This window comes from Halichoerus grypus, chromosome 13 (genome assembly GCF_964656455.1).
Source record: "Halichoerus grypus chromosome 13, mHalGry1.hap1.1, whole genome shotgun sequence".
Classification (NCBI taxonomy): Eukaryota; Metazoa; Chordata; class Mammalia; order Carnivora; family Phocidae; genus Halichoerus; species Halichoerus grypus.
The window spans coordinates 23,120,090-23,145,967 of record NC_135724.1 but is presented as its reverse complement, the minus strand read 5'-3'; the positions used below and the strand labels follow the sequence as shown (position 1 = coordinate 23,145,967).

The 25,878-nt window shown below is 41.8% G+C and overlaps 1 protein-coding gene across 5 annotated transcripts in view; it reads left to right on the top strand.

Moving 5' to 3' along the window:
- The window catches only part of LOC118518185 (uncharacterized), a 287,064-nt gene that overhangs the window by 50,678 nt on the left and 210,508 nt on the right, over window positions 1–25,878 (top strand). The window contains exons 5-7 of one of the 5 annotated variants that reach the window (XM_078060293.1): window positions 1,578–1,597; window positions 4,490–4,658; window positions 5,236–5,947. The exons of 2 other annotated variants lie outside the window; for them this stretch is intronic. In XM_078060293.1, the coding sequence (XP_077916419.1) occupies window positions 1,578–1,597; window positions 4,490–4,658; window positions 5,236–5,336 (290 nt within the window). In that variant the 3' untranslated portion in view covers window positions 5,337–5,947. 2 more of the 5 variants (XR_013443300.1, XR_013443301.1) reach the window with 2 other exon arrangements.

Below are 25,878 nucleotides of genomic sequence, written 5' to 3'. Positions count from 1 at the left end.
TTTAAATATTCTGTGTAAAATACTTCTGCTGCAAGCCAAAGTGTGATGATTGTCTCAAAGAAAAGCACTTTTGCTGTTGTTTGGATTGTAAGCGGAACTGGCCTTTTTTCTTTTTCTTTCATGAAACAAAATTTTTACTTGAAAAAACAATTGTCAAAGTATGGCTATTCAGACTTGGGTATTTGACAGATATACTCTTGAAAATGAACAAAGTGAGCCTGTTACTTCAAGGAAAACAACTGACACTATTTATTGCCAAAGAAAAAATTAGAGTCTCAAGCAAAGATGAGAATTTCAAAAAGCTTGTATCTGCCACTGTGATCTTGACAACTTCCAATCCTTAAAGTCTTTTATGATGAGAATGGTAGTGTTATAAATGAATGTGATTCCTTTTGATACTGTATAATGAAACATGCCAGCCTTTAGAAGCTCTGCATTGCTTAGTAAACCAAAGTCTCAAATGACTGATGCATGATGTTACAAAATCATGCATGGGTAAAAGATCCACTCAAAGTTCAAGACAGATGAGTAGAATTTAATGTAACAGAGTATGAAAATATTTAGTGAGTTGATTTCAGATTAGATGTGTTAACATCACAGCTAACCTTTAAGAATAGATCACTTGTGTTAAATAACAAAAATTCAGCTGACTAAATTTTAAAGATCTAATTGGCTTTATTAAATGATTCATGAATCAGGCAGTATCTTATCTAGCAAGTAGGGAGGACTTCTAAAGGGCTACAGAAAGGGATGGGCTTCTAAAGGCAGGACAAGAAGGTTATAAACAGAAAAAAAGGCTTATTTTGGGTGAGGTCACCTTCCATTGCAGACAAATTGGTCTTAGGTGAATTATCTCATCTTCCTTTGAGGGATGAAGAGGGCACATGTGACAGATAGCCCTATTGGCACTGATCAGAAAATTCCAGACTGACCACTTAATACTATATTTCTGAGGGAGTTTGACACTGTGAGTAGGTTAGGTATTACGCCCTCGTTTAGTGGTGTGGTGTAGCGTAAGTGACTCCATTTTGGGCCTGTGGTTTTCTAACACTTGTCAAGTTTTAGTGTAATATCAGAGTAGAATATTTACAGTTATTGGAAAAAGCTATTAAAATATTTTCCCCCTTTTCATGTACATTATTTGTGTGGGGTTGAATTTTTTTTTAAATTTATGTCAAAAAGAAAAAAACATACTGCAGCATGTTGAATGCAAAAGCAGACATGAGAGTCCAACTTTCTTCTATTGAGCCAGAAATTAATTTGCAAAAATATAAAACAATGTCTTTTTGCTCACTAAATTTTTTGTTTTGAAAAATATAGTTATTTTTATAAAAATATGTTGGCATGTAATTTTTAAATTATTGTTATTTTAAATGGATAAATATATTAAAATTTATTCTTTTGTTGGCATTTCTTTAATTATGATTGAGAGCATTCTGGTTTGTATTCCTTAAAAATACATGAAACAAATTCCGTTTTAGTTAATTTTGGAAAATAACTATATATCACTTCAGGTATATAAAGGTAGGATGGCCCCAGAGGAATAACTGAGGCTTCTCCTCATCTTTCTTCCTTAGAGAATCCCAGTTTTATTCAGGTAAGAGTGTAAGCTGCTGGAGCCTTTATTACTTTGGAATTTTATGGAATTTGGTGATAGTTATCAAGATTTCACATGCTGATTCCTTTTTACCCAACATTTAACCGTTAGAAATTTATCCTACAGATATACCCCCAAAGTATGCTAAAATGCTCATTGCAGTATTGTTTGAAATGGAAAAAAAACTGGAAATGATCTAAATGCCCATCAACAGGATGTTGATTGATTTAATATGAAATATCCATAAAATGGAGGATTAGATAATTAAAATGAACAATTTAGACATGTATATATTGTTGAAAGATCTCCAAGATTTTTTATTAAAAGCAAAAAAGGAATTTCATAGAAGTGGGTAAAATATGATCACTGCTCCAGTTATCTGTTGCTGTAGAAGGAACATCCCAAACTCACTGGCTTCATACTATAGCAACCATGAATTTTGCTCACAAATCTGCAAGCTGGAAGGGTTTGATGGGGCCCACTCGTCTCTGCTCCACCTGGAGTCAGCTGGAATGGCTTCAAGACTGGGGGCGACCTGACATTTGCGGGCTGGAATCATCTGGAGGTTTTCTCATTCACATGTCTGGCAGTTGATGTTGACTGTCACCTGGAACACCCACATGTGGCCTCTCTGTGTGGTTTCTTGGCTTCCTCACAGCATGGTGTCTGGGTTCCAAGAATAAGCATCTCGAGACCAGAAGTGCCAAGAACCGGGCACCACATCACTTCTACCATATTCTATTGGTCAAGCAGTCAATAAGCCCAGATGCAAGGGGAGGGGATTTAGACTCCACTTTTTGAGTCATTCATTTGGGATGAATGTCAAAGAATTTTGCATTTATGGGTTAAAACCTTCATGATACCATTTGTGTAAACTTTTAAATACATATACATGTAAAATGCAGATATATGCAAGAAAAGCTTTTTCAGGGAGGATAAATGAAAAGTTGTTAACAATGGCTACCTTTTGTGGAGAGAGAATGTAGGTCGAGGGTGGAGTGAGCAGGAGACTTTAATTTCTAATTTTATGTCTTATTGTACTATTTGAATTTTTGTCCATGTGGATATATTATTTTTGTTTAAAACACAAAAAAATAAAGAAAACCAACCAACCAACCCAGAGTAGGAGTTTAGTCTTTCCTCAGGCTCCCATGTCAAGTATCTTATTTTATGTTCATCAGCAATTCTGTGAGGTCCTTAGGGCACATGTGACTGCCTCTATTTCCAGATGAGGATCAGAATCCATGTCTCAACTTCCAGTTCCGTGTCTTCTTTACTTGACAGGTAACTAAAAAAGATCCAGGTCTGGAACTGAGCCTATCCACCTGGAGAAGAAGATTTTGGAAGGACAGTCTTAGCAAAGTTGGGAAAAATTCAGGCTGGGACTTGATGCAGAATCCATTGCCACGTGGTGACAACAGCAACTCTCCCAGCGCCCATCACATTGTCTAGAATCAAAGTTTGCTGAATGAAGGAATGTAGAAGTCTCCTTACTGGTCAAACCTACCTCCTCCACCCTCAATCACAGACTGACGTGCAAAAGTGGAAACCGGATCTCATTACTCTCTTGCTCAAAACCCTTTGTGAATATTAATAACAGGACACCTCCTTGAAACGGAGTCTGGAAGCTCCGCAGGGGGAGCTCTCATGCCCTACCATTCCTAGTAAATTGCAGACCCAACAGGAAGACCCAGCAGGACCTGACTTTGCACGTGGTACTACTTTACTATCCGAGCTGGAGGAAGAAAGGCTTTCCTTACCCGTGCCACCCCCACCGCCCCCGCAACAACTCAGCCAATGAGAAGCCACTATACTTGGAACTCCCAGTTTACTCCAATGGACTTGTAGTTTATAACAGCCTTCCAGCTTACCCCTTTTCTCCTTAAAAAAGTGTACCTTTCTTTTGTTCTCCATACCTGTCTACAGTTTTGCTCCTTTTATTTCCAAACAAACCCATTTTTTGCTGGTAAAGCACCTAGCAGTTTTTATTTTTAAGGTTAACACCTTCAAGCCTTCTACTTTCACCTATAGGAAAATAAGAAATGTCATCACCTCTATGCTATGTGCCAGATACTATACTAAAAGCTTTGTAAGAACTAAATCATTCTTTCAATAACTCTGTAGATGGAAGCACTATTTTTTTTTTTTTAATTTATTTGTCAGAGAGAGAGAGAGAGCACAAGCAGGGGGAGCAGCAGGCAGAGGGAGAGGGAGAAGCAGGCTCCCCACTGAGCAAGGAGCCCGATATGGGACTTGATCCCAGGACCTTGGGATCATGACCTGAGCCGAAGGCAGACGCCTAACCGACTGAGCCACCCAGGTGTCCCTGGAGGCACTATTTTTGTTTAGTATTTCCATACCACAAATGAGGAAAGCAAGGCACAGAGGAGTTAAATAATTTCACACAGTTGATAAGAACAGCTACAGTTGGAACCAAGGCGATCTGACGTCAGAACCTGTGCTATTGAGCACTTCATCACCTGCCTCCAAACTTCTCAGCACCATTGATGAGACCCTCTGCTGCCGACAAGGGGATCCATAAGCCCCATGATGCTGGGATGGTGTATCAGGGTTCTCCAGAGAAATAGAACCAGTAGGAGATGGATATATGTCTGTCTGTATATGTATATTTATTTATATAGAAAAGATTTATTATGAGGAATTGGCTCATGTGCTTATGGAGGCTGAGAAGTCCCATGATCTGCCATCAGCAAGCTGGAGACCCAAGAAAGCAGGCGGCACAGTTCAGTCCGAGTCTGAAGGCCTGAGAACCAATGGTGTAAACTCCAGTCTGAGGGCAGGAGAAGATAAGATGAGATGTCACTGCTCAACAGGCAGGCAGGAAACAAAAAAGGGTGAATTCCTTCTTCCTCCACCTTTGTTTCTATTCAGGCCCTCAACAAACTGTGGATGATGGTCCCCCCCCCCCCACCACATGAGGAAGTGCAATCTACTGAGTTCACTGATTTAAAGGCTCATCTCACCTGGAAACACCCTCCCAGCCACATCCAGAAACAAAGTTTAATCCGAATACCTACCCTGTGGTTGGTCAAGTCTACACGTAAGATTAACCATCCAGATGGGAAGGAGCGTGGGTGTGTGGGGAATTGCCCCAGAGCGGATCAGGCTAGAATGGGGCCTTCAAAGGGCAAAGAATGTTGTTGCTTTAGGACAGAGAAGTAGACGGGGCCAATTCAAGCAGGGCCATGTTGACCAGGGCAAAGGGTTTGGATTTTATTTGCTGTGGGATAGAAAGTCCTTGGAGAATTGAAAGCAAACTAGTGATAAGATTTGATGTACATTTCTAAATGATTCCTCTGACTTTTGGGTGCAGGATGGGACCACAGAGGAATCAGGGAGGCCAGTCAGAGCTCTTCAGTAGTCCCCATGAACTGGTTCTGCAAGGTCCGGTGCTGGGCCGTTGCTAGTCTCTGGTTCCCTTTGTCATTTCCTCCATTGTCTACACAGTGGACAGCTGTCCTGTTTTAAGATGCAGCCATGGCTTCCTGTCTGAGGCTTTCCCTGACTCACTGCCCCCAATAAAATTGTCCAGTACCTTGTTTGTGTCCCCTTGAAACCTGCTTCGAATATTTTAATACTGTGGTGTAATACAAAAATATATTTGGACTTTGTCCTAGGTCCTGGCAAGGAGGAACTAAAACGCTGGAATTTCCCAAGTGATAGGATTGACTTTGCCAGTCATAATGAGCCCCTTTCATCACACCTGAGCTTATGCTGATGGAGACTTAGAGTGGACCCCTAGATAGCCTCAAGATGGGACCAGTCATCTAAAAGACCCAGTGACTGGGAAGTGGGAATTTTCAGCCCCTCCCACTGAGCTCTGGGAAGGTGCAGTGGGCTGGAGAGTGAACTCTGTAAAAACTATTGAACAAGATTTGGAGAGCTTCCAGGTTGGTGAACACTATGAGGTGCTGGAAGGGTGGTGCATCCAGAGAGGGCAAGGGAACTCCACGCCCCTTTCCCATACCTGGCCCTCTGCATCTTTTCCATTTGGCTGTTCACAAGTTCTATCTTTATAATAAACCAGTAAATGTAAGTAAAGTGCTTTCCTGAGATCTGTGATCCATTCTAGCAAATTACCAAAACTGAGGAGGGGTTGTCAGAAACTCAGACTTTGTAGCCAAATTGGTCAGAGGTGTGGATAACTTGGGGACCCTATACTTGTGACTGGGGTTTAAAGGGGGACAGTCTTGTGGGACTGAGCCCTTCAACCTGTGGAGTCTGACACCATCTCTGGATAGTTAGTGTCAGAGTTGAATTGAATTGTAAGGTCACAGAGAAATCAGTTTGTTGGTGTGGAAAACCCCCACATTTGGTGCCAGAAGTGCAGTCAGGGAAAAAAAAATTCTTCAACCACTAAATTGGTTTTTTGTCTTTTGTTTTTTTTTGGTTTTGCTTCCTCTTTAAATAACTATAAACTCCTATGGGGAAAGAAAAAAAAAAAAGGACAAGGCCATTCTCATCTGCACGTAATCCCGGATCTGCCTAGTGTATTGTACCCGCTCAATAAACATGTGTGCATAATGGAAAGAACAAACTAATTAATACCTGCAGTGCATGTGGTCACACTTGTGTTGATCGCTGTGATTTCACTCCTTGTTCTTTAGGACCCAGAACTTCTGAATTTTGAGAATTAGCAATTTTTCTAATTTTTACAAGCTCTAAGTTATGACATAGTTGAACACTTTATGTCTGAGGTATATATTTATTTATATTGGGGCAGGCATTTATGTTTCCTCATAATTGGGTTAACTCCTTAATTAAATAGATACCATGTTTCCTTTTCCTCCTCGTATTCCCTAAGAGCTGGTAAAATATTATGGGGCAGTTCCTAAAACATCTTGGTTTGCCTAGTTTCTCTTATCGAATCTAGGTGGAGACAAGACAGGATTCTGTATTCATCCTGTGGCTTTTCTCAAAGTCAAAGCTATATCTGCTGGGTGTAAACCCTTGGGTAGTTAAAACAGGGGCGGGGTGGAGGCCTGAGCTACCGTTGGTTTTGCTGCATTCTTGGCTGGAGGTCAAGCCCTGAGTTTCTTCTGAATTTGGGAAGTGGCTTGGGCAAATCTGGTCTGTTCAACACTTGTCCGGCTCCTTGGGTAAAAGACTAACAGCTTCTGATGAATACAGGGGAATATGGACCACCACAACATGGCTGGGATGTTACAAAGAAAGCAAAACTAAATTCTGCCACATATGCCAGCTTAAAACTAGTCATGCAGTCTGCTTTTGTAAGCTTGGGAGAAGGTCCTCTCATTGACTTTATGAGCTCATTACTTCAAGGTAAATGCTATAATTTCTGATGACTTTAGAGTCAAGTTAAACTCAGAGTCCAGGTCCATGATTGGCTATCCTTGCTATCTTAAACCACTGCATCCTCATGGGATTAAGATACTCCCACAAGGTGCTTGTTGGAGTCCCCAAAGCGTGGGGACAGGATTTTTCTCAAGGGGACAGGTTTCTCCAAAGGTCCTGGGCTTGCCTGATCCTTATACTTCATTCATGTAGGCATGGAAGGGACTGGATACATATATATTTTTTGTTTTGGTAAAATATCCATAACCTAAAATTCTACCATTTTTTTAAGTGTCACAATTCAGTGGCATGAAATATATCATTCATATGCTGTGCAGCCATCACCCCCATCCATCTCTAGAAACTTTTCATCATCCCAAACAGAAAGTTTACAGCCCTTAAACATTCTTACCTCCCCTCAGCCCCTGGCAACCACCATTCTACTTTCTGTCTCTGAATTTGACTATTCTAGGTACCTCATATAAATGGAATCATATTTGTCCTTTTATGTCTGGCTTATTGCAGTTAGCGTTAATGTCTTCAAGGAGCCTGGATAATTTTAATAGCATCTATATTTCTTGAATACCACTCATTCACCAAAATAGATGATCTCTAACATCTTTTGTGCTATTTAACAAGCTTGTGGAGTAAATATGAGCAGCAACATTTGAAGGGCTTGCTAGCCACCTCTGAATTGTGGATTCTTATATAGGATTTTTCATATGCTAACTGATCACCTCTTGCACATTACATAGTTCAAGCCAAAATCTTTAAAGTAAATTACCACACTGACACTGTGGCAGAGTTAAAATTCAGAAGCTTCTGACAAAGGCAAAGTGCTGAATATTAATAAGGAAAGGATATTCCTTATTGAGTAGCAGGATCACATTTTGGTTCTATGAGGCAGTAGGGTTTGGAGGATGGGCTTCAGGTTGTCTGGAGTTTTGCACAAAACTCTGTGTGTGTGCATGCGTTTGAGGTAAGAGTTTAGGACTTTTATCAGATTCTCAGGGTGGGTCATCATCTTCCTAAAAATGTTATAAGCCATATTGAAAGAGGAAATTCTATTTTCTGTAGTGTTTTGGAGGAAACAGATGGCAAAAAGTCCAGATATCCAGGTGGCGTGGTGCAAAGCACTGAATGTCTACGTCCCACCAAAACTCATGTGTTGAAATCCTAACCCTCAATGTGATGGTATTAGGAGCCAAGTGCAGCCTTTGGGAGGTGATTAGGCCATGAAGCCATGCTCTCACAAATGGGACTAGTGTTCTTATTAAACAGACCCCCAAGAGCTCTTTTGTCCTTTCTGCTATGTGAAGACACTGACGAGGTGTCCATCTACGAACCAGGAAGTGGGCCCTCACCAGACACCGACTCTGCCTGTACCCTGATCTTAGACTTCGCAGCCTCTAGAACTTTGAGAAATGATATTCTGTGGTTTATAAACTACATAGTCTGTGGCATTCTATTATAGCAGCTTGAACCAAGACAGGTGCGAGTATTTAGAAGCTCAGGCTTCTGCTACCCATGGCCTGAGGCTCCTGGTTGATGGTGGCTCTGAGCCCCAGGCTGAACTGGCTAGGAGAGCTATGATCTTCCTTGCTCCCAACATTTTGGTGTTTGGATTACCTCCTCTGAACGACAAGTCGGCTATCTTTGGTGTTTATGCCTCCATAAAGTTACATTGGTTAATAGTTCTCATTATCACCTGGTGTGTGTGTATGTCTGTGTATGCACACGTTGTCCCTTTGCTTTAATTATGTTATGGCCTTCAGTATGGGTGCCCACATTTGGCAGTTCCTCTTATCATAATTAGCAATATCAGACTTGTAGCCTTAAAGCACTTCCTTACCCGTGAGGGCAGCCACATCACACAGCTCTAGAGGACACTGTTCGCTTTCATCCTATGTGAATGGCACCTCTCAGAACTGGGGGGTACAACAGCCTGTTGATTACCAAGGCTTTCTTGTGGGTGCAAAGGCTACTGGGGTCTTCACTGACACCCTTTTTTCTCACAGCCAATTTACTCTTTCATATATATGTTTAGCATGGGCTGTGGAAAAAATCAAAGAAGCATCAAGAATAGGAGCGTGGCCTCCATGTTCCAAACAAGCAAGGTGATTATTTGGTATTTTGAAAAGATTTTCACGATGATTGCTTAATGAGGGAGTTCAGGGAAATAAATAACATCAAGAAGCTTTCAAGACTAATCATACCCTAATTTTCTATTGTAGCCTTTCTTCTGTAGACCTCTAAATAACATGCCAATTTAGCAAGCTGATATAAACTAGTCCTTCCTACCTGGGATGCTGTTCTTCACTCTGCCTGTTTAATTTCTCTACTTTCTGAAAATACCAGCTCAAGTCCTGCAAGCTCCACGAAGTCTCCCCTGACCTCTTCTACCCACAGTCCTTGCTCCCTCTTCTGAATTCTGAGTCAGCAACTCACCGTGAGCATTTACCATGGGCTGCTATGCATTGTTGGTTTCCCTTTTATACTTGTGTGATGGGATAATATTTTCAAATGTTATCAGGTATAATTTTCATTGCTGTTAATATTTTTGCAGCCCTCTCTTCCCATCCCAGAGGGGCTGAGACATCTACTGAGTCAGGGGGTACAAAGTTAGAGGAACAGTTCCCAAGGCTGCCCTCACTTTGACATAAACTGTAAGTTCCCAAGACCATCTTCAGGTTCGAAAGAATTCAATGAAAGCTGTTATACTCATGTTATGGTTTACTATAGGGAAAGGATGTAGATTTAGGTCAGCCAAATGAAGAGGCACATGGGGCAGGGTCTAGGAAAGTTCCAGGTACAGAGCTTTTAGTTGTCCTCTCCCAGTGTCATGAACAGTGTTCCTCTTCCAGCAAGGATGGGTGATAATGTCTGTGCAGTTTTGCCAACCAGGGAAGCTTACCTGAACCTCAGTGTCCAGTGTTTTTATTGGCGTTCCATGGTCGACTGCCCAGGTGGCTCACCTCAGGTTCTTGCTCCTCCAGAAGCTGAACTGATAACTGGGACTCAAAGTCCCCACGATAAATCACATTGTTTGACTTTCTGGTGTGGTTCAAAGCCCCTGGGTAAGCAAAGGCACTCTTACGAAGCAGGAAATTCCAGGCATTTAGAGATGCCCTCCCCAGGGGCCAAAGGTGAAGGGCAGACCTCTCTTCAGGCAAAGTTAAATTCTTTACCACAAAGGAAGCTTCACGGAATCTAGCTGAAATGTAAAGACCAATTTCGGTCCCTGACTTCCTAGATAGGCCTTCAAAGTACACTTCAGAGACCACAGTGGTGATTTTCATTTGCAGGAGATTTATCTGCACAGCCAGCTTCTTTGAGAGAAATGGGGTTTGTGGGGTCTGTAGGAGCCAACGCTGGAGGACTAGAGCTTAGTTTACACAGGTAAACAACAGAAGAGGGAACTAAGTAGGATGTGACGGAAGGGTGCTTTCCCATCACACAGGAAGGCTATAAAATCTCTTCCTGGGCTGGGAGGAGGAGCCTGGGAGATCAGGGGAGGAGAAAAGAGAGGGGCTCTAGGTTGACCCACATGTGGGGTTGAAACCAGGGGGTGGAAGTGGAGGCAGAAGCTCCCCAGATGTGTTTGAGGATTGCGGTGCAGAAGGGGCACCTGCCCTTCCTTGTGCCTGGAAATCGTGGAGGAGACCAGTCCACAGAGGGAGTCACACCGATGAACCAAGAAGATGGAACACACATAAAGCTTTCTAAGTTGTGAGCAGATAGCATTCCACAGAAACATGACACCTGTGGGACCATATGCAGATCCGTCATTATGCAGCATGATACATAGACAAACAGAACCCTGCCCACATAAATGACAAGGATTAGTGTTATTTTTTCAGGCACAATAGGCAATTTACATCTTTCTTATCTTGGTTAGTTGTCTCATCTCTGAATAAATATAGCTGTAGGCAATTTATAGCTGATCACATCTGACTGTGTCTTCCTTATTCATAAGCTGATGATAGAGCTCCCTGTTCCTTGGCCTGGCATTCAGGCCTCTAGAGTCTGGCCTTAGCCCTCCTGCCTGACTTTATCCTCTGTTCCTCCTCTTTAGACAGGCTACTCTCCACTAAATAAAACTCAGTGGCTCCTGAATGCTCTTTCCCACCTCTGTGTCCTTGCTGGGGCTGTGGTTTCTTCCTGGCCTGACTTTCCCCATCTCCACTGGGCTTAAGTTCCTCTTCCTCCATGAAGCCTTCTTCAGTGTTCCAGACCTGAATTTGGCCTCCTATATATAGCACATTGACTCTGCCTGTGTTGTAGGATCTACAAAATGCTGCCTTTTGTCACTAGTGTCTATTATCTGAATGTAGGTCATCTCCTGTGCTTGCTTGTCAATTCCTTGAAGACAGACACCGTGCCTTTTCTTTTTTAATCTCCATGCCTCTCATGGCACCGGGCACGGGGCCCTGCGGGCTCAGGTGTGCGGCTCTGCCAAACTGACTCACAGGTACATGCACACACAGACACACACAAACACACAGACATGTAGACCCACACAGATACACAGACATGAGACATACAGACATACACACACAGACACAGGTAGACACACGCGGACACACACAATCTTCAGTCCCAGTCTCCTAGCATCTGGGAGTATTAGGGCAGAAAGACTGAAGATGCCTGATTTGGGGGTGCACTTAGAGGAGGCTGAGGCAGAATTCTACATGAAGGACAGAGGAGGGAGCTAGCAGATCACTGGGAAAGGGCTACATTTGAGGAGGTTTGTCTTCAGGTGGGGTGGCTTCAAAGTTCTAGAGTTAAGAGACTGAACAAGCCGGTGCCTTTTCATCAGACCAGGCCATGCTTCCGGGCCTCTATAGCCAAATTCAGGCAGGAAGCTAAGGGTGTAGGCTGAGGTGGGGCCGGACCCGGTGAGAATTGGACACTTCTTTACTGACTCTTGCAAAGCCTCCAGCATAGAGAAAGCCATGTTTCCTTTGTTGATCCTAAGGTGTCCTTGCGGTGAGACCTCAAGGAGTCTGGGGCAAAGGTCAAGAACTCTCCATTCACAAAAGAAGGGATAAAAACAATCTATAACTATTTTCAGAAATATTTATTCTCACTGGCAGCTAAAAAGGTATGAATTGACATAACAGACAGAAGTCACCTAATCTTTAAAATGTGTTTTATATTCCCTTGAGAATTTTAAAATAAAAAGTATTTGTTCAATCTTTAAAAAAAAAAAAGACAGTAGGTGGGTTGCTTGCCCCCCCCCCCCCCCGCCAATCTTATTTTTGTCTGGTGGTTGTGAAGGTGAGGATGAGGTACAGGCCATTCTTTTTGAGCATTTTCAAACACGAGTCTAAAATTACACATCCTTGGCCAGTTCAGCTACTTTAAAGCCTTAAAAACTGTGATTCTCTTTGATCAGCAATTCTAACCCTAGAAGTTTATTTTTAGGAGATATTTATGACAGTGCACAAACATCTGGCAGAGTGATGTGATTTATTTAAAAAAAATAATCAAGAAACATCCTAAATGTATGATAACAGGAATTGGATAAGTAAACAATAAACAAACATAAATATACATTCTTACCATAGAATACTCGGAAAACAGTAAACATGATGTTGAAGAGTCAGGGCAGTTTTCCTTAAAACTCGAGTCTCGGACTGAGGGCCGCTTGGCATAGTGTTTGCACCGCTTGCCCCTGGCACGTCTTCTGTGCGGGCCCCAAGAAATGAGGCACAGGTCGTTTTACGTGTGAGATTGTCCCCTGCATCTGTGGCTCAAAGTTTGCTGAGGCCAGAATGAGCAGAAGGTAGGTGTGAGCTCCCAAGCTGGCAATTCGGGCGCTGGGCAGGGGCACAGGGCCTGAGCTCCCCTGTGCGGGGTGCTGTCCGATCAGCCTCTCCGAGGGTATGGCTTGGGATGGCATCTGCTCTTTATCTTTGGTGGCTTCTTTTCCTGTATTGGATCCATGGAGGAAATGGCATGGATGTGAGGCTGAATCGCTGACCTGCCTGACCTTAGAGGGTTATGTCTTGACATGGAAAGATGCTCCGTAGACATTGCCAAGGGAAATAAAGCAGCTCATGAAACGGCATAGTGCAGTATTATTTCATTTTTTTTCACAGAAGCATTACCCATTTCTCTGTCTATGCTTACATCTACACTTCTATCTCCACATCCATGTAGACAAACATCTAGAAAGAAGGCTTACGAATGTGTTGACATCTGTTATTTCTGGGTGGTGAAAATGTAGGGATTTTTGTGTTGATTAATACTTAAAGGTTTTATTTTCTTCCTCCTCCCTCCCTCTCTTTCTTTACTTCCTTCTTTTTCTTTGACATAAAAATATGTATTACTTGTGTACTAAAAATTAACATAGGATAATGAGCTCGGAGGGGAATCCACCTCGGATTTCCTCCTCTGCCCACTAAACCATAGTAAGGAACTCTTGGTTCGAGGAGTAAGTAAGTGCCCCAAAGTGAGAGTCTGTTGGAAGGAGCCGTGCATTTGGAGGGGAACATCCAGGAGCATCACAGAGGAGGTGGCCTTTGAGGAGGTGGGTCCTACAGAAAGAAGAGGAGAGGAAGGCCATGTTGTGAGGTAGCAGCAGGAGTAATGGAAAGTGAACGGCTGCACTGTGGGTGATGGACAGCTCCAGGCCTCTTGAGGACATGGGTGCTGAGTGCAAGGTGCTCAGAGATGTTGGGGGCAGGGGGGCTTGGCAGATACTCACACTTCCTGTCTTCCATCCAGACTTCAGGTGCAGCCTATAATCATTCTTTTACCCCTTTCTGTTTGAAAGTCTGGTCATAAAAGTAACTTCAGTTTCTCCGAGAGGGCAGACACTTCTTAGAAAATTCCCTCAGGAGATTTCCCAGTGCTGAGCAGGAGAGACACCCCATGACTCAGCAGGACTTGAGCTGACATGAATCCCATGAAAGCAGTTCCCTCCTTCATGTTATGGGTGTCTAGGAGGTTAGAAGGCAGTCTATTTAAAAAGTTTCCTCCTCTAACGCTGATCTGAGCAGAGGCATCAGGGCCATTATGAGTAATTTGATCCTCATAACCATTAAATGTAGCTTACAAATAATTCCCTTTTTATTCTTCAGAGTGGATTCAGGGATATCCATCTGATAAAATAACTCAAACTCCCTTGTACTCTGACATGCTTCTTGCCTGGGAGGCTGCCAGCCCACTGAGAACCATGTCTCAGCTACTGCTTTTAGGATCCACACATGGCGTACTGAACCATTTTCACTAATGTCCCCTTTATAGTTAGATTACTCTCACACTTAGAAGATGTTCTTCTCACTACCAATGCAGGAGCTCAGCAAGCTGGCTTGTCAAAATCTTGTCAAATCTTGTCAAAATCTGGTTCCAATGTGGAAATGCATTAGAGGTCCCCTGACTTTCTTCCCTTAGTGTGTGAGGGACTGATGCTGGCCGCTCCAAGGTCTGTGAGGTGGGACTGCTTGCTGCAAAGGAGCCTGGGGAATGCTGAACGGAGAACCAGGTGGGCAGTCTTGGGGCCTAGAAGCCCCTCTCCTCTCCTCTCCACAGCATCCGTGTGGCAGCTGAGGGCAGCCCCCTTGGCTCTCCATGGGACAGGGAGACTTGGAAGGGGCCATTTCTTAGAGTTGGTAAACTTGGCTTCTGGGTAGGAGCTGGTTCTCAGGCACTTGACAGGAATAACTGACTATGGAAACTGTGTGAGGGGCTGTGAGTCTGGTGTCATGGGGGAGAAAGTGGCAGTCCCCAACCTCATTTCCTCAAGGTTAGCCCCTGGAGAGCATAGTGTCGGCGGGAATGTTCACTCTAGACAATTTGGAAGTTGCACGTGCTCCTTGTTCAACTCTCTGGAGGTAGAGTGAGTCATAGGGCAGTCACTTTGCTGCTCTTCTTTGTCCTATCCTGACTGCTAGAAGCCCCTGAATGCACCTGTGAGGGTTTTTAGAATGTTTGCTGTTTTCTGGACATTAGAGGCCTGTCTTCTTACAAAATGGTAACTTAAAAAAATGTGTTTGTTGAGATTGGCAGATGGATAAAGTCCCAAAAGCAAAACTATATTCACCTGCTAATCCACGTGTAACCCAGTTCAAGACTAATGTTAGCCACGGTATTAATCTCAACCTATGTCAAGTGAAGAAGAATATATTATTTAGGAGGAAAATCTCTTTTCAGAAGCCCTTCAGTGAACTTTTGCTCAGGTCCTACAGGCCAGGGTTAGGGCATATGCTCATTCCTCAGCTGCAGGGGAAGCTGGGAAAGGGGGTGGGTGACATTTTCACCTCCACAGTGGTGATGGGCTGCTCGGCAAGGAAGAAAGGTTAAGGGGATGCTTGTTGGGTAGGCAACCATGAGCATCTGCCTTATTTTCCTGGTGTCTGGTTCTCCAAACGTCTGATCAGGGTCATTGACAGCAACGTGCAACAGTCCAACAAATTTCCCTTGTCTATCTCAGCTTGTTTCCTCTGTAGCTTGGAAGATTTTTGTTGGAATGTGGAGATCCTGGTTCTAGCCCATGACACGCCATCTTCTACCATCATCTCTTATCACTTTGCCACATTGGCCAGAGCCTGAATCATAGGTGCTCATCTGCTGGTATTTACGAGTGGCCAAAACACTTGTCCCACCCATCTGACTGTCTCCCTGAAACACTGTCTTCCTACTGTACCTATACCCAGCAGCTCCATGTCCCACCAGCAGGGTGCCAATCCTGTCTTCAGGCAGGGGGATGACTGACTCCATGACAACCTTGTTGAGCTGAACTTTGTGGGGTCTTCCAGCACCTCATCTGGTTTCTTTCTTTAGTCTCCTTACTTAGGAGTCTGGGAGACCATAATTGTAACAATAGCTCATGGGGTTACATCCGTGGGGGTACACTGCTGTGATTCTCCTCCCAATGGGTTGGTTTCCGGGAGAGTTTGTGTGCACTTATCCATGTTGTGTTTCTGACTCATCAGTTATAATTACATCTGACAGTTTATAACAGAAACCTGATTGTGGTGAACCAAATACAAGTTTCATGTTCCTCATATAAAAAGTCTGGAGGAAAGCAGTCTAGAGCTGATATGAAGTGTCCACAATGCTATCAGGGACTCAGGCTTCCTCTTTCTTCCTGCTTTGCTATCCATAGTGTGTGGCTTTTGTTTTTACAATAGTAAGATGACTACTTCACCTATAGGAATAGGAGGAAGGGGAGAAAAAACAGTAAAAAGGCAGAATCTTTCTTTCTTTCTTTCTTTCTTTCTTTCTTTCTTTCTTTCTTTCTTTCTTTCTTTCTTTCTTTCTTTCTTTCTTTCTTTCTCCCTTCCCTTCCTTTCCTTTCTTTTCCTTTCCTTTCCTTTCTTTCCTTTCCTTTCCTTTCCTTTCCTTTCCTTTCCTTTCCTTTCCTTTCCTTTCCTTTCCTCCTTCCTACCTTCCTTCTTTCTTATAAGGAAACAATTAAGTTTCCCCAGGAGCTCCAAGCTGTAGGCTTCTACTTATTTCTTATTTTCCAGAACTAGGTCACATGGCTACTTCTTACCTGCAAGGAAAGCTAAGGGAGATAAGATGGCACATTGCCAAATAAATTGATGTTCTCTTAGTTAAGGAAGAAGCAAGAATGGTTGCTGGGTAGGCAGTGAAGAGTGTCTGCCATGGGAACACATCCCTTCAGGTCAGGTGTGGTCTGGGGGAAAGGACAATGTACCGGAATCATGGAAATGTCCCATTGTCCATATTCCCACAAGGCATGCAATCCCCTTTTGTGAAGGACATGATGCAAACCTCTTCCATTCCCTAGAATACTGGTATATTTGCATAGGGGCATTTCTGCTGGATCCTAAAAGGACTCACTCACTTTTGCCTCCTTCCTTGCTCCCTCTCTCCCTTCTTTCCTTCCATCCTTCCTTCCACAAATACTTCTTGAGTTCCTAATATGTGTCAGACAATGTCCTAGGCACTTAGGGACACAGGCCAATGTCACTCCTTCCTCTGCTGAACAAGATGCCAAGTGTGGCCGCTGGATGCTAGACTAGAATGGTCGCTTTCCTGGAGCATCGCCTGTTTGGAAGTAGCCAAGCAAGGGACATGTGCTTGTGGCTTGTGAAGAGTTAAGATCTCTGGGAAATGTGTTTGAACAGTCTGCAGTCCTTTTGAAAGTTTGCTCTGAGAGGGAAGACACAGGCTCTGCCTCTCCCTGAAGGACCGAAACCATCCCCAGCCCTCCATCTGTTGACTTCACACACGTGTGTGGGAAGCTTGCTTTCCCTGTGACAGATGGCTGGACAAGTTAAGTCATCTTGTCACAGCTGTAGCACAAGGTTGCCCTGTTCCTCCTCTCATCAGGTGGGACTGTTGCTGGTGATGGATGCCAGGAACAAGACAGTAGCTGGACCAGGCTCAAAGAGGTTAATGGTGCTACATGTCTGTGTGAAAACTCTCTTCTGAAAAGTTCTCAACCTTTAGATGAGAAAGATGTGCATGATATTCAATTTTACACAAAGAGAGAAGGTATCTGATGGGGGAAACCTGAATTAACCAGGAATAACTATTAACATATTAATAATGATTTACATTTGTCTAGCAGGTTATACCTTTCAAAATGCTAATATATACATGGGTCTCATTTGATCTTTAAAAGAATTTTGCCGTAAAATCTGTTTCATATTGTATATTTAAATAGTTACAACTCTTTTCCTACCACCTAACAAAGCCAGTAAAACTTCCATAGACACTGAATATCAGTATCTTAGGGACACTAAACCCCAAATGTTTTCCTTTCTCCTTTTCCTTGCTTCATGATCCTGTTTTATAAAATGTGTTTTGTACTTCTAATTCTCCCTGATGTTTTTATGTTTCTGTTACCCCAGAATGTCTTCATCCCTCATATTGTGTATTTGCTGTCCCACTCTGAAATATTTTAATGTTTGTTCTGTTTGAGTTTTTACCATTTTATAATTGACGTAAGTTTTGACATATGTATAAATCTATAAAACCATTACCACAATCAAGATAGTAAACATAGACATTTATTTCAAGTGCTCTAAGTTGGTCTTTATGATTTGCAGTCAAAAGAAGTTTTATCTAAGTTACCATTTTATTTACATTTTCTGGTTCTTGAATGTGTTTGTGAGGCACTCTCTTTCTGATTCTGTACTCTTGGGGCTGTCAGTTCATGCTGGACTTCAGCTTTAATAAATGATCACATATTCTGTGTCTGTTTCCTATTTCTCTTTCAGCAAGTGCTGTCTATCTCATGGGAGGGTTGAAAGAGCAGTTTGGAGCTGGAAGACCAGAGTCCATGTCTCTGCCTTGTTTCTTTTAGATGTATGACCTTGGATGATAATGATTATGTTACACACCTCACATGAGAACCTTGTTATGTAACAGAATACTGAAATAGAAGTTTCTGTACAGACACCAAGTCATGATACATTATATTCCAAAACCAAATCACCATAGGGACCATTTACAAAGAAAATGGCCCCAAATTGATTCAGGTTCTCTTGGACTACTCACCTGTTTAGAGATAATAAAAATTTGAGAGAGAAGAGGACAGAGAATGCATGAGAGAATTTTCTTGAATGAGTGATTGCCATGATGTAAATCCCCACCACCTGTCCAGTGGGGTCAGGTGACTTCGAGGGAGCCATTTAGGGAGCTTGATCTGTGTCCCTGCAGGTGGGGCAAGAGCTGACCTGGGGGTACCTAATTCACGCCTGAGAAAGTTACAGAAGTGTAGAGCCAGCAGGGTAGGTATATTGCTTACACTCCCAGGGACTTGGGGGGGCTGAGGGAGGATATGAAGACTTCCTGGGTATCAGAGGTTGGTTGTCCTCATGGGAGTGAGAAATGGGCTGGGGCCATTTAACATCTTGTCCTGCCCCTAGAGAAGGTAAGGGGACAGCACAGGAGGCTCTGACAGAGTTTTTGTGGAGTGGACTGCAGAGGGCCATGAGTGAGAGGGAGCAGTACCCTGTGGAGCAGAAGGCAGGGTCCATGTGTGGGAGCTTGGGCAGAGAAGTCCAGCAGAGTAACCTCCAGTGAGCCCAAGAAAGCCATGTGGGGGAAGGTGTGGCTCTTAATGTCTATCTTCCCAGCCATGAGAGCAAAACTGATCGGTCACAAGGAACATCTTTGCCCCTCCTTACCCCTTTCCTTCTTCTCTCCCTGTGTGCCAGACTGTGAGGGACATCATGCCACCTCCCAGGGCTTTGGGAAGGTGAGGAGGAGTCTCATTTTGGAAGATGTCTTATAATTTCTAAATTGTGAGATGTTGCCTCAGAGTGAGCAGAAAAAGTCATAAGACCTGGCCATGTTTTCATCTTAGGGACAGGTGAAATTTACTCCTACATATGAGAGGGAAAGTGAAAGATAAAACAAAATCGTATTCTAATCATGTCACAAATTGTGCTTATTTATCCTACAAGTTACATTCTGGAAGTATGACATCACGCAAATCTTTGGGACTATGTTCAATACATATTTTACCATCATCTCTTCTCTTCTTGTGTGCTCAGACTGTGGTTCTTGACCTTGAGCTGCATCGAATTGCCTGAAGTGTTTGTTAAAGCACAAATTCCCAGGGTTTTCATTTAGTGTGTGATATTGTGATTTATAATAAGAAATACATAATTGGTCCTTGTCCCTGTTTCTGGCACAGAGCTCCTAAAAGCCTGGGAATTTCTTAATAGTTGAGAGCAGCAAAGGTATCTTTTTCTATATTAATGAGGTGACGTTTGAAGGCACTTCTAAGTCAGCTGAGGCTGGGGACTGGTTGCCTGAGAAATCTACCCTGTGATTGGAGTGTTGGAACAGTCAGTCCCATCCCCAACCTCCAGGAAGGAGAGAGGGGCTGCCGGTTGCATCAGTTGCCAATGGCCAATGATTTAATCAGTCATACCTATATAATGAAACCCAAAAAGGAGAGGGTTTGGAGAACTTTGTGGTTGGTGAGCATGTGGAGATTCTGGGAGAGTGAGGTACCCTGGAGAGAGCATGGAAGCTCTGCACCTTTCCCCATCCATTGTCCTGGCATCTCTTCCATCTGGCTGTTCCTGAGTCAGAGCCTTTGATATAAACTGGTGATCTAGCAAGTAAAGTTTTTTTTAGTTCTATGAGCTGCTCTAGCAAATTAATTGAACCTAATGAGGGGGTCATGGGAACCTCTTTATAACCAGTTGGTCAGAAGCACAGGTAACAACCTGGACTTGAGACTGGTGTCTGAAGTCCAAAGAGGGGGTCACTGGAAAGTCTGTAGCCAGTCGGTCAGAAGAACTGGTAATAACACGGGCTTGCAACTGGCTTCTGAAGGGGTGGTAGTGGGGAGTCTTGTAGGACAGAGCCCGTAAACCATGTAATCTGACACTATCTCTGGGTAGATGGTGTCAGAATTGAGTTGACTTTATTTTTTATCTTCAGTGTTTGAACATGCACCTTTGCTTCAGCACTTCTAAAGTAAGTTATTTTGTTAAGACAGCCTCTGCCAACTTTACATTGAATCCCCATTAATATTCTTAAAAAAAAAAATCTCTTCATTCTATTAAACCATGTTGTATTGGGTGTTACATATGACTCTCTAACTGCTGTTTCTTTTTCCAGGATTATCATAGCCAAGTTTTGTTTTTGTTTTGCAAAGTTATTGAGATGACGATATCCATAATGAGCAGACTTTAATGCACCAACGGTGATCTGCTGCTGTCCTGAGAATTGCTCCTTGTTGGTGCGGGGAGTACCCTTTGCCCCCACACTGGAAAGTAGTCTCAGAACACCTTTAGTAGTGGGTCTGGGGTAGGGAGGCCAAGAATTTACATTTCTAATAAATTTCTAGGTGTTGCTGATGCTGATGATTTGAGCCCTACCCTTGAAGATCCACTGCTCTAAGACCCTGCTTCTCCTCCTTGGCTGCACATTGGAATCACCTGGGGAGATTTAGCTGCGGATGCTAGGGCCCCACCCCCAGAAAGCTGATTGAATTGGTAAATTCAATTCATGGATTAAAAGCTGCCCAGGGAATTAGAGGAGAAATATTTACTTTTATTTTTCAACTCCAACCTACCTAATTGAAGGTGGATACTTTGACTTTCTGCCTTATACATTTTGGTATTATTTGAATATTTAACAATGAGCATATGTCACTTTATAACTAAAAAGCAAACATGTGGCTTTATTCCCCCATCAGTTGTGTCCATTTTAGCATGTACCATACTCTTTGAAATCCTTAGGGACGTTTGGAGCCCTCCTTCCTTCCTTCCTTTTATCATTTAAAAAATTCTCTCTTGATCTAATAAAATCTAGCTCATTCTAAATTCAGACAAATTTATTATATATTGAAAAATTAATTTCAGCTATTGCTATGGAATCTTGAAAAAATGTTATTTTACACCTTATAATTCATAATCTCTGCTCGTTCTTTCTCTGTCACAATTCAGAAAGTTCTACGAATTCACTTCTCTTTCGGGTATGTATATTCTAGGCACATATATGTAAGTAAATGATCTTTATTTAGGTGGTCTCACAAATGAGTAGAAATACTTATTGAGGGTTAATAATATGTCAGACACTGTGAGAACTATTTCCATTTTACAGATCAGGACACAAAAGCTTAGAAGGTCTCCAAATTCATTATTACAAAATTATGTTTACAGCTTTATAGGTCCCCTTTCTGCTCAAATACTTACTGAATATCTATCATTAGCAAACAGAGAGAAGAAATGTGTTCGATTTTTGATAGTTGGGTAGCCCAGTTGTCAATTTTTCAATTCAGCCTTCCTGAGCTCTGCCCAGAGACCTTATTTATTATAGATTGATTTTTGATGACTACTCACGTGTCCGCCTCTTTAAAGACACCACTGAAGTATTCTCGTATGGAGGAAAGATTACTTTTGGGAGACAGTTAACACATTTTACGATTCCCAGGCTCCCATTCACATACAGCATTATACCTATACATTTGGCAACTGACATTTTCTTTCAAACATCCTCAATTTGTATATTAAACAAAATTCTCTTTCTACGTGATTCCTTTTCCCTATTACTGAGTTGCAGGAAGACTCCTAAACCTACTCCCTTTATGTTCAGTTGAAGTCTCTGTAGGTATTAAGCTTCATCTCTTGTACAGTTTCTTTTTTCTCAGGGCCATACCAACTGTGACTGTAATGTTTTCCATGTTACTACTTTTATGTATTTCTAGGTTGTTTCTTTTCATATAGATGCAATTTTATTAAGACCTACACAGTTTCCTTTGGTGGTTGTCTCCTCATGGCTCTGTTTTGTTCTAGGACTGAGACCCATCCACCCTGAACCCAGGGTCTTCATTTCTTCAGGCTTTCTCTCCCTGTTGCCTTGTTTTCCTCCTCTGTGATTCATTTAGACATAATTGACTGTTTCCTTTCCTTTCCATGAGTTGGCTGTTCCCCACAGCTTTTGCCCATAAGATTTTATTACACGAATTTTCAAAATAAAAGAAAAGTTTAAGGAATTTTATAGTGAACAGCCATATCCCTGCCGCTCAGATTCCACCATTAACATGTTAGTACACTTACTTTATCATGTATCCATGCACATGAATGCTTTCTTTTTCCATCGATCACACACTTCCTTTTTTGATGTGTTTTACATGAAAGAACAGGCATCAGAACCCGTCACCCCTAAACACTCTAGCTACATAATATTAGAACTCAATCTTTGTTTATGGTTTTTTTTTCCCTTTTGAGGTGAAATTTATATATAGTCAAATACATAAATCTCAAAGTTACCACTTGATGTGTTTTGGCAAATACCTGCCACCTTGCCTGACTCCATAGACTAGGAACACAGGGCAAGCTACAGCATGGTTCTCTTGGCCATTGGGCCACTAATTGCCTAGTCTGGCCATTGAGCTCTTCTAACATCGACACCGTTGTCTCTCTCTTTTATTTGCTTCTGTTCCTATTCTGTGTGCTTCTTTACATCTGCTCTGTCTCCCTCTTTGTGGATGTCATGACTAGCAATGAAAAGAGAATCTCATTGGATCGGTTAGTTACCATCCAGTATAAATCATTTCTATTGAATAAAGCTTGCCAGACTTTAGAGGGCTGTTTTTTTTTTTTTTTTTGTGGTTGTTGTTGAGTTGGGCGTCCCAGTTTTGCGGGGGTGACCTGGCACCAAAAGCAAATTATTGCTTTTGTTGCTTCCTCTTCAGGGGGCTGTGGAACTGGCAGACTCAGAGCATGAGGTCCAGGACACATAAAGTTAATTCTGCCCTCAGAAGCTAAGGATTTCATAGTTTCTAAATAAAAACTGCAAAGCACACGGCTAACCCTTTCCTTCCTTTGCCATATTTATCTTGTTTTATGTCCTCCGAGTCAAGCCCCTTTTGTGTTTGTGACCCTCTGGAACTGTTAGTTCATCTTAGTATATAATTCAAGTGAAGTTTCCTGGAGGAGACAGGTCTTGAGCTGCAAAGGGCTGATCACTCTGGTATATAAAGAACTTCTAGAAACCATCAAGAGAAAGACCTAAAAACCAGTAGAAAAATGGACAAAGGACATGTGTTGCCAGCTCACAGAAAAATAGATTAAAAGGGCCCTAACACATGAAAAGATGGTCAACTTTGCTTTTAATCATAAGCAAATATATAAAATATAATATATAAGAATATATAATTACTAATACATATGTATATAGCAAATAATAAAAGTAATAATAATAATACAAAATAACACTGCAATAAGGTATTATTTCCTACTTACCAGACTAGCAAAACCTTAATCCTGTAACTTAAGAATCCATAGGACCAAGTTTGGCACACAGGCCAGGTTCACATGTTACACTTCTCCAAGGTATTAGTCAATGTAAGAAAACTCTGGAGCAACGATTAGACCAATAGTTGTAAAGTCCTCAGGGAAAAAGAAAAAATTTGTATCCAACTAAATTGTGCAAAGGTAAATTTAAAAAAGTAAATAAAATAAAAGTGTAATTTGTAAATAAATACAAAAAATTGTATCAAACTAAATTGTGCAAAAGTAAATAAAAGAGAAATATTTTCAAATGTGATAGAACTTCATGGCTGCCACACATGGCCACTCATTACGTAGGCTATAATAATATGAATGATGTTCCCTGGAAATGTGCAGTGCACAACCTGCCCAGATGTAGGTGGCAGTCCTGAATATAGTTCTTACAAGACCCTAAAAAACTACTGAAGGATAAAACGTAGTTGTCTCAAAGGTGAATGGAGAAGCTACAGCAGAAGGACTGGCAGTGGGGTTTGGAGCTATCTAAAGGCAGCAATAAAACTAAGACAACAGTGGCAGTTATTTCAGAACACAATGTAAATGTTATAAGGAAAAACGATGCACAAAAATAAAAACATCAGGTGGTACAGAGGCTGAGAAGGTGGGCAATAGTGTAAATGCACATGAATTTTCTCATTTTTCATAGCAGGTAAACCAAAGATATTGTTTGAATCTGCTAAATCAAGCAACAGGATATAAATACATATAAAGACATAAAATTAAAAAAGAAAAGAAGATAACAACCAAAATTGGGTAATAGAGGGGAGGAGGATCTTCAGAGGAGATAGATATTCATCTTCATTCATAACGTGGAGCCAACAGGTTTCCTAAAAATATAGAGAATGAAGTTTGACACTTTTACTGTATTGTTCAAAAATTAGTAAATAAAGATGATAAATATTACCACTTGAAAAGTAAAAACATTGTGGTGAAAAGACTAGCCTTTGAAGTCAGACCGCATGGTTTTGAATTCCTGCTCACTTGCTAGCTTTGATATCTTGAGGAAATTCATAGAACTTTCTAGTTCTCACTTTTCCCTTTTGTAAAGTGCGATGATAATAGTATCTACTTCATAAGGTTGTGAAGAGTAAATGGAATAATGGATCTAAAATGCTTAGCAGTAAATGTTCAATAAATGTAATTATTATTGTCCTTTATTATTTTCATCACTAACCCATATTTAGGTTTGCACAGAGAACTACATTGAAATAAATTCTGAGCCACTGGGGTCCCAGTGTATATTCAACAGATGGAAATGTCACACTGGCGTGTCTTAGATATACTGACCATAAAATAGCATTCCTGTTAACATAGAGATGAGGAGTTTTGAAAAACTCACAGCAGCAACATAATCAGATGACCTACCATCAATCCAGTGAGGGTCAAACTTCTGTTTTTTGCAGACCCCATCATGATTTTATAACATCTGGGTAGAACTTAATTTCTATTTACCTAATACTTTCCTTTACTAGTGACTTCATTTTTTTTTTAAGAGTTTATTTATTTGACAGAGAGAGAGAGAGAGAGAGAGAGAGCACAAGAAAGGGGAGCTGTAGGCAGAGGGGGAGGGAGAAACAGGCTTGCCGCTGAGCAGGGAGCCCGATGTGGGGCTCGATCCCAGAACCCTGTGATCATGACCTGAGCCGAAGGCAGACGCTTAACCAGCTGAACCACTCAGGCACCTCAGTGACTTCATGTTTTAATTGCTTAAATAATTTGCGATTTACCATTACAATTCAAAATCTATTACTTTTCAAAAACTTAACTTCATACTAAGCAGGATATCCAGGGAATCCTTTTTGATGTTCAATTTTTAAAGCACATATTCTTTAGTATGTGACTCTAAACCAATTGGTCCATGTGCCATCTAAAGCCGTCTCCTGTACCACCTAATGGCTCACATAATATAGTTTGGAGAGTTCTGCTTTTTATTCATTTGATAAATACTTTTGAGTGCCTACAATGCAATAGGCACTGTTCCAGGCAGTGGAAATGCGTCAATAAATTCAACCTACAGAAATTCCTGCTCTCATGGAGCTTACATTCTGTGGAGGGACTGATAGCAAACAAAATAAAGAAATACAATTTATAGTATGTGAGATGGTGATATGCATTATGGAAAAAAGAAATCAAGCCGGGAAAGGAGATAGGTAGTGTTAGAGGAAGAATAAGTGGGTGGGTTGTAATTTTAAATAGTGGTCAAGAAGGCCTCATCAGGAAGGTCCC